General features: G+C 48.1%; 1 protein-coding gene across 1 annotated transcript; it reads right to left on the bottom strand.

Annotated features, from left to right (window-relative positions):
- Positions 1-311: 311 nt before the first annotated feature.
- Positions 312-6,886, bottom strand: LOC308572360 (trans-1,2-dihydrobenzene-1,2-diol dehydrogenase-like). The gene is made up of 7 exons (XM_081168329.1): positions 6,586-6,886; positions 4,485-4,596; positions 2,648-2,811; positions 2,251-2,503; positions 1,281-1,405; positions 655-805; positions 312-569 (listed from the first exon to the last, which is right to left on the bottom strand). Exons 1-7 carry the CDS (start codon positions 6,676-6,678, stop codon positions 460-462), a joined length of 1,008 nt encoding a protein of 335 aa, XP_081024455.1. The 5' UTR covers positions 6,679-6,886; the 3' UTR covers positions 312-459.
- Between the last annotated feature and the right edge of the window lie 1,078 nt (positions 6,887-7,964).

Genomic DNA, 7,964 nt, shown 5'->3' with positions numbered 1-7,964 from the left:
TCGTGTGAGGCTCCATGCTTTACAAGACCTGATGATCAGTTGGTTGGGGTTTGCGAAGCCCAGGTCTTTACCGGCACTACTGGTCAGCTGATTGATGGTACCTGCAACTCCTGCTTGGGTTGAGTCAGATCTTTAACCTGCTCCAGCTCCAAACCTTAAGTTTAAAATGCCAAATTTGGAGAGAAAAAATTGAGAGGCTACAAAACTCAGAAAAAGGCAAAACACAACAAATCATAGGCTTCTATTTACAGAACGTTAAATAAATCGACATCTCATGGCGGGTGTGGTTCACATAATAAGCAGGCGTCCCCTTCGCATCTAACTGCATTTTATTCTAAAGCTTACAATCAACATTTGTTGCAAATCCACCCACCAGACTGAAGTTTCTAATAGTAAAATCTGGTCTAGCTGCCGCCTCGCATGTATGAGCGAGGCCATTGAAATCAAGCCTGAAATGGGTCATGCGTGGTCCTGAGGATAGGACACCCCAAGCTGCCTACGGATTTCATCCAGGATAGAGTGGAGAAGCTCGCTGTCTCCATGAGACATGATGGGGCTCTCCTTCAGGCCTGAGGGAGAGGAAAGAGAAAGGAGAATAAGTCAAGATGCTCTGCTGCTGCGCACAGTCTGCCCAGGAGTGCCCAAGACTTTTACCTTGAAGGAGACATTGCCTGACGTGTTCTGCTTCATAGCACAGGCCAGTGGAGTTGACGAAGTACAGTTTTTGGGAAGGATGAGGAAGAGGAAACTCTTCCTTCTGTCCATTGACAACCAACTCTTCTGGGCACCAGAAGGGACCGGGAATCTGCCGAACACAGAGGAAGCATATACCAAAACAGGCCCTAGAGCTCTCCGAAAGGGGTTATTTTGGGCAATTCATTTGTAAAGATATAGTTATGGGGCTCAAACTTTCCCAGGAGGGAAGCTCCAGGCTGTGCTTATGCTGACATTTATGTTTTCCACAACATTTTGCACATAGGTCAAAAACTGATTCTTCCATTCAGTGCAAAATTTGCAAATTACATAAATTTCTACCCAGTGGTTGTTGTTGTTTTAACTCCACGGTCTCCAGATACACATATGTGTGTGTGTATGTGTGCTTTTCTCTGTCCTACCCTCACCCACCCAAACTGTCCTTCCTTACCCTCTTGGCCAGGAAGGGATGAGGTTAGGTCCCTAGAAGAGCCTACGGAATCCTGGATTGTGATCCTCCTGAACCTTCCTTTTGTTTCCAGGAAGATGCAAAGTGTATCCCCTTCTCCATGTGGTCCAGGACTTACCTCGATTATCCCCTTGGTGCCAGTGATGCTGGCTTTGTTGGGCATCCAGGTCATCATGGTATAAGTGAGGACAGCTTGGCGTTGGCCAGAGTAGTTCAGGATGATTGAAGCTGTTTTATCTACGTCTTGGGGGAAACAAGCAACAGTGGACATGCCAGTTAGGCTGTGTTAGGCACATCATATTCTGCATCCACTGCACACTGAGATCTTGTTTTTCCTACCTAGTCTGGACCTATTTGCACGTTTTATACCCCTGAAGGCAATTTTTCACCAACTGGGCTGTGTACACACACCATACATGCACAATGCAGCCTTTCTACTAAGTACTGCATTGGCCCAAATATAATCCGCACTCACCCCCCCCCCAAATTTGGGTCATGAAAAGTGTGACTTATATTCGTAACCTTACCACAGTGGTACCTTGGTTCTCAAATGCATTTGTACTCAAACAACTTGGAACCCAAACACTGCAAACCCGGAAGTAAGTGTTCTGGTTTGCAAACTTTTTTCGGCACCCGAACGTGCTCCGTTTTGAGTGTTACGCTTCCGCTTTGAGTGTTACACTGAGGTCTGTCTGTTTTTGCTATTTATTTTGCGTTTTTGTTTTTGCGGCTTTTTTGCTTTGTTTTTGTGACTGTGTGGAACCCAGTCCAGCTACTGACTGATTGATTGTGTGACTGCAGTACGTTGTTTATTGCTTTCATTTTATGAATCACTGGTCTCGTTAGATAGTAAAATTCATGTTAAATTGCTGTTTTAGGGGTTGTTTTTAAAAGTCTGGAACGGATCAATCCATTTTACATTACTTTCTATGGGAAAGTGCCCCTTGGTTATGGAATGCTTTGGTTTTGGAACAGACTTCCAGAATGGATTGTGTGAGAACCAAGGTACCACTGTATCTGGTATACTCTTGAATCCCTGGTGCAAAATACTGACCTCTAGAGGCGACCAGGACCAACCCAATACTAACCTGTTTCATGCAGGAACCCCGAAGCCACAACGGACTCTGGCTTCTCCCCATCAAAAACCATGCAGGCCAGCTGAACACAGTAGATACCAATATCCAGTAAGGCGCCTCCACCAAGATCTTTCTTCACAACCCTGGGGACAGTTAGGAGAGGGACACCAAACTCGGCTTGAACAACCAACACATCCCCCACAGTCCTTTGATGGAGCAGAGAGCGGATCTTCTCCAAAGCAGGGAAGAAGCGGGTCCAGCAAGCCTGAGGACAAATCAGAACATTCACCTGCTGCTGCCCCACACCAGGGGCTCGTGCTCCCTTTGCAGGGGTTGGAGATGCCAGGCCAAAGCCCATCAGTTCCATATGGTACCCCTTTGGCCATCAGGGAGTGCTTCTGCCTCTTACCTCCATGAGGAAGACCTCCTTTTCCCGAGCTGCCTGCACCATCTTCTTGACCTCTGCAGCGTTCATGCCCAGGGGCTTCTCACAGAGCACATTCTTCCCAGCCTGGATGAAGAGGAGGGTGGCTGGCAGGTGGTGGGGATGCACCACTCCCACATACACCACATCTGCAAAAAGAAAGGGAAGTCCGGAGGAAAGCTTCGCTCCTGAGCTCAGCCACAGCCAACATTTATCTTGAGAAAGAGGCTGAGCCATACATTTACAGTGGTACCTCGGGTTACAGACGCTTCAGGTTACAGACTCCACTAACCCAGAAATAGTACCTCGGGTTAAGAACTTTGCTTCAGGATGAGAAGAGAAATCGTGCAGCGGCAGCGCAACGGCAGCAGGAGGCCCCATTAGCTAAAGCGGTGCTTCAGGTTAAGAACAGTTTCAGGTTAAGAACAGACCTCCAGAACGAATTAAGTTCTTAACCCGAGGTACCACTGTATACCACATCTCCCTTAGCAAGCTACAGTTCCCAGGATTCTTGTGCTTTAAATGTGCTTCCAATGTATGCAGCTAGAGTCTGAATGGTTGGGGAGACTCTCCAGGCCTGCCCATCTCCCCTCCCCTTTTGCTCTTGGTACTTTTCCTCCCTGCGCCCCCTTGCCTCAAGCCCCACTCCTCAATGACCTTGCTTCTCACCCTCCTTCAATGTTTTGCTTGGCTGGAATATGCCCTTGAACTCCAACAATGCCTCTTGCTTGTTTGGAAAGAGAACAGAAAGGGGTGAGAGAGTTTATGTAGAAACTGTGGTGCTTGCAGCCAAAATCACAAATGCATGTTTTCTATTTCTCCTACGCACGTGGGATAGGAGGTTTTAAATCTAGACCTACAGAGTTAAATCCATTCCCAACAGAAAATGCTCTACTGTACAAATGTAAACATGCATATCGGTTGCTCCGCCCACTTTTGCCTCTGGCTTCTCCCACCAGGGGTATGTGGCCCTTGGAAAGTTTCCCAGAAGGGAATGTGGCCCCCAGGTTGGAAAAGCTTCTCCACCTCTGTTGGATGATATTCCCATTCCAAAACCCAGTTTACATTGTATGGTAGAGGAGGATTTCCCCTCTCCCTTGGGGGACAGATGTGGCACATCTGCTGCACATGCAGAAGATCCAAAGATTTGCAATAAAAATGTAATGCTGATTGATCAGGAGAATAACTAGGTTAAGTTATCCCTCCTGCGTCAATCTTCATAAGGGGGGAGGAATGTGGCATTTGCCTCCTAGGATGGGTCATAAGGAAAGGGTTAAAATAGGTGTGATGTGATTGGCCAGTGAGAATGCAAGAGGGGAATAAAAGTTAGAGTGGGAGGTTTTGAAATTGAGTTGAGTTGAGTTGGTTGAGGTTTGGGAGGTGAAGAAGGAAGAGGGAGGATTAGGTGTGGGTTGGTCAAGTTGTATTGTGAGAGAGTGAGAGGAATTGTTAGGTTGAGTCAGATAGATAGTTGGAATAATCAGTTTGGAGTTGTTAGGAACTAAGATTAAGAAACTGACAAGAGAAAAATTAACTGAATAAGCTTGTTCCTGCATTTAAAAATAAACTTGATTATTTGTTTATGTTGTTTATGTTGACAACTGACTGGACTCCGTGTCCCCCTGTGAGATACAGGGTGGTGGCAGCAGAAAAAGCAATCGCAGTGGCGGCACAGGGTCAATAGACCGTCAATCCTCCAGCATTTCCAGGTGGGGCAAAAAAGTGTAGACCATACTGAGCTGTATGGACCCCATGGTCTGACTTGGAACAAGGCAGTTTCCTCCCTCCCGATGTCCCCAGGGTTTCGAGGAAGCTTTCTCACCAACATCCGGATCCTGAGCCAGTTCTGCATAAGAGCCATAGGCCTTGGGGATGCTGTGGTTCTTGGCGTATTCCTGTGCCCGGCTCAGCTCACGAGAAGCAATGGCCACCACCTGGGAGGTGGATGGGGCGAGAGACAGAGGAACAGAGTATGACCCTAAAACAGCACAGGACTGGAGCACAAGAAAGACCACCTTCTGCTGGAAGGGCTTGGCCAGATTGAGCAGCTATTATTTTCAAGGGGCCTTTTGCTTGTCCGTCCTCCATCTGAAGACAGGAACATAACCTGGCCTGCTGGATCAAGCCAAAAGCCTATCTGCTTTTCCTGGTGCTGTCGACTGGATTAGACATTGTATAGAGACTTGTGACTGCATACCTCCAACATTTCTCTGATGAAAATAGGGACGTCCCATCCCATAATAACAGTTTTACTATTTATACCCTGCACACATCTTACTGGGTTGTCCCAGCACTCTGGGCAGCTTCCAACATATAGAAAAACATAATAAAACATTAAGAAACCCTTCCCTATACAGGATGGCCTTCAGACGGTTCAGGGGTCAGTTAACTCCACAATTCTGTATACCTGAAGGAGCGTCTCCACCCCCACCGTTCATCCCGGACACTGAGATCCAGCGCCGAGGGCCTTCTGGCGGTTCCCTCATTCCGAGAAGTGAGGTTACAGGGAACCAGACAGAGGGCCTTCTTGGTAGTGGCACCCACCCTGTGGAACACCCTCCCTTCAGATGTGAAGGAAATAAGCAGCTTTCCTATCTTTAAAAGACATCTGAAGGCAGCCCTGTTCAGGGACGTTTTTAATATTTAACGCTGTGCTGTTTTTAACACTTGATTGGGAGCCGCCCAGAGTGGCTGGGGAGACTCAGCCAGATGGGCAGGGTATAAATAATAAATTATTATTATTATTATTATTATTATTATTATTATTATTATTATTATTATTATTATCCAATGAAAATAGGGACATCCTAAGGAAAAGTGGGACATTCCGGGATCAAACAGAAATTGGGATGGCTTCTCTAGATCAGGGACGTCCCTGAAAATAGGGGCGTTTGGAGGGTCTGTGACTGCTTGTCCCACTGCCAGATGAATCCCAGGGGAGGCTGCCAGCTAAGTTAGGGGCCGCAGTAATCCAGCTGCATTGTTTTATACTTTTTGAATGTCCCACAATCTTATCATGAAGCAGCTGTGTTCTTATAAATCAAGCACGGCTTGTTGTTTCTTTTTGTATTCCAACATATTCCTTATCATTAAAAAATCTGGTGTGGCACGAGAAAGGGTGGCCCAGAGAAAAAAGTTTGAGAACCACCGGGCTAGTGCAACCATGGATGGGAGCTCCACTGCCCAGATCAGACAGAACCTGCCAGCTATTGGTGAATAGTAGCTACACAAGTAAATCAGGATGAATGCTCAACAAATAGGTCATCTGGAGGAGCGTCTAGTTAGTAGGCCAGGGAGAGCCTCTAGGTTTACAAATTCTTAAATAAAGGAATCCAAATTCCCCCTTTCCTTAAAGCCAGCCCCGCTGCCTTCTTCCAAATCGCAAGTTGCCTGAAGTCGTATTTTTTCTGCATCTATAATGGAAACCACAGAACCACCTGCCTTCTCCAGTGATCTGGCACAGGGATGGGAACTGTTGGCCTTCCTGATGTTGTGGGTCTCCAAATCCCATCACTCCCAGCCAGCACAGCCAATGGTCAGGGATGATGGGATTTGTAGTCCAACATCATCAGGTGACAGATTCTCCACCCCTGATCTTGGCTTTCAGAGACCCCAGTCTCTTTATTTCTAGTTCTCCCTTCTTTCCCGAGGACCTGGGAATCCTAGGTGCCCTAGGACCACTGTATTTTAATAGACCACTGTATTTTAATACTTTGTTGGAAGCCGCCCAGAGTGGCTGGGGAAACCAAGCCAGATGGGTGGGGTATAAATAATAAATTCTATTCTATTCTATTCTATTCTATTCTATTCTATTCTATTCTATTCTATTCTATTCTATTCTTCCCAGTTTGAGCTTCCCATTCAGTTCCATAGGTGGGAATAGCCCCCCTCCATCCATCTTCAGTCTGTGCTCCACTTATTACCTTGTGGTCCTCTGGCGGCAGAGTCTTCAGAGCCACCAGGAAATCGTGGCTAATCTTGCCAGCAGAGCAGATCCCCCAGCGGGTGGCTGTCATGGTAGCAGAGAGGAAGAGAGAGAGAGGCGTCGTGTGTGGACGGAGAAAGGCAAGCAGCGCTTGGTGTGGCCTCTAGCGCAGGGAAAGGACCGCTGCCCCTCAGTCAACGTGGGTGAAGCTTGGACTCTGGACTTGGGCACTTGGCCAGCTGTGGCGCGAGAGAACCAGCAGGGGGCAGCAAATCCCTCGAAATGAGAAGGGACAGCACAGGTATGTATGTGGGGGTTATTCCAGGAGCCAGGTATCTTAAGAGGGCTTCAATTTTGGGGGTGGGAAGTGGTTGGACAAGGAGTTATCCACATTTACTTTTGGCCCTGCTCTTTCCAGGCACAGGCTCCTGCTTTAAATATCTGTGTCTGGGTGCTCTGAAAACCAGCAGGGATAATAGGGGCATTCTGGGATTAAATCAGAATCGGGGGGTGGGGTGGGGTGCCCTTCGTAATACCGGGACTGTCCCTGGAAAATCTTGGGACACTTGGGGGGGATGTAGGGAGCTGCCTCGTTTACACTGACTTGTCAGCTGCTCCTGAGGGTTTTAGACAGGAGTTTTCTCCACACATAGCTGGAGACTGGGCCATCCCAGGATGTTTTGCCACTGTGGGCCGCCACAATGCAGCAGCAGTGGCGAGGACGAAGTGGTCAGGACGACGGTGCTGTGGCAGTGGGGAGGGCAAAGCCTGGGCAGGCTGGCAGCGTGGAGTCAGGGGTCAGATCTGCCACCTGAGGCAAGTGGTTTCACCTTGCCTCATGGATGGGCCACCCCTGCCTGGAGAGGCCGAAGATTGAATCTGGGGACTTCTGCATGCAAAGCAGATGTTCCACCGCTGAGCTATGGCCCCTCTGCAAAAGGAGCCTTGCTGGATTCAGGCCAAATGGTGTTCATGTGGCACTGAGTTCCACAGTTTAACTGGGCACCTTGTGAAGGAGTGCTTCAGGGCTTCATTGGCAAACAGGTCATTGAGACAAACAGGTCATTGGCCACAGGGTGTGGTTTGTTCCTTTGTTCTAGTTTCTCAGATTTTTTTTTCTAGAAAGGGTATATCTGAATTAAACTGGAGGGTGGTGGGAGATATGGACTGGCATTGTTATGCACACTACGGCAACTAAACAGCAGAGGGGAGGCTTGAATCCAATAATTGAGCCCATGGAGCAACGTCTGCTTGTGCAACGCCCCCCCTTCTGCTGCCCCCGCCAGCCCCTTCCGCTCTCTCAGGGCAGATTTGGTGAGCACCCAGTGAGAGGAGAGGAAGCTCTGCTGTGTGAGAGGAAGTCACAATGACTTAATT

Source organism: Podarcis bocagei (genome assembly GCF_964188305.1).
Source record: "Podarcis bocagei genome assembly, chromosome: 13".
NCBI lineage: Eukaryota > Metazoa > Chordata > Lepidosauria > Squamata > Lacertidae > Podarcis > Podarcis bocagei.
Note: the sequence above shows the minus strand (reverse complement) of the source record. Positions and strands in the feature narration are given on the sequence as shown.

Coding starts and splice junctions, on each gene's coding strand:
- LOC308572360 (XM_081168329.1), bottom strand. CDS start 6,678: ATGACAGCCACCCGCTGGGGGATCTGCTCTGCTGGCAAGATTAGCCAC. Junction 806..1,280: donor GCACCAAGGGGATAATCGAG/GTAAGTCCTGGA, acceptor TGTGTTCGGCAG/ATTCCCGGTCCCTTCTGGTG. Junction 570..654: donor CAGGCAATGTCTCCTTCAAG/GTAAAAGTCTTG, acceptor CCTCTCCCTCAG/GCCTGAAGGAGAGCCCCATC.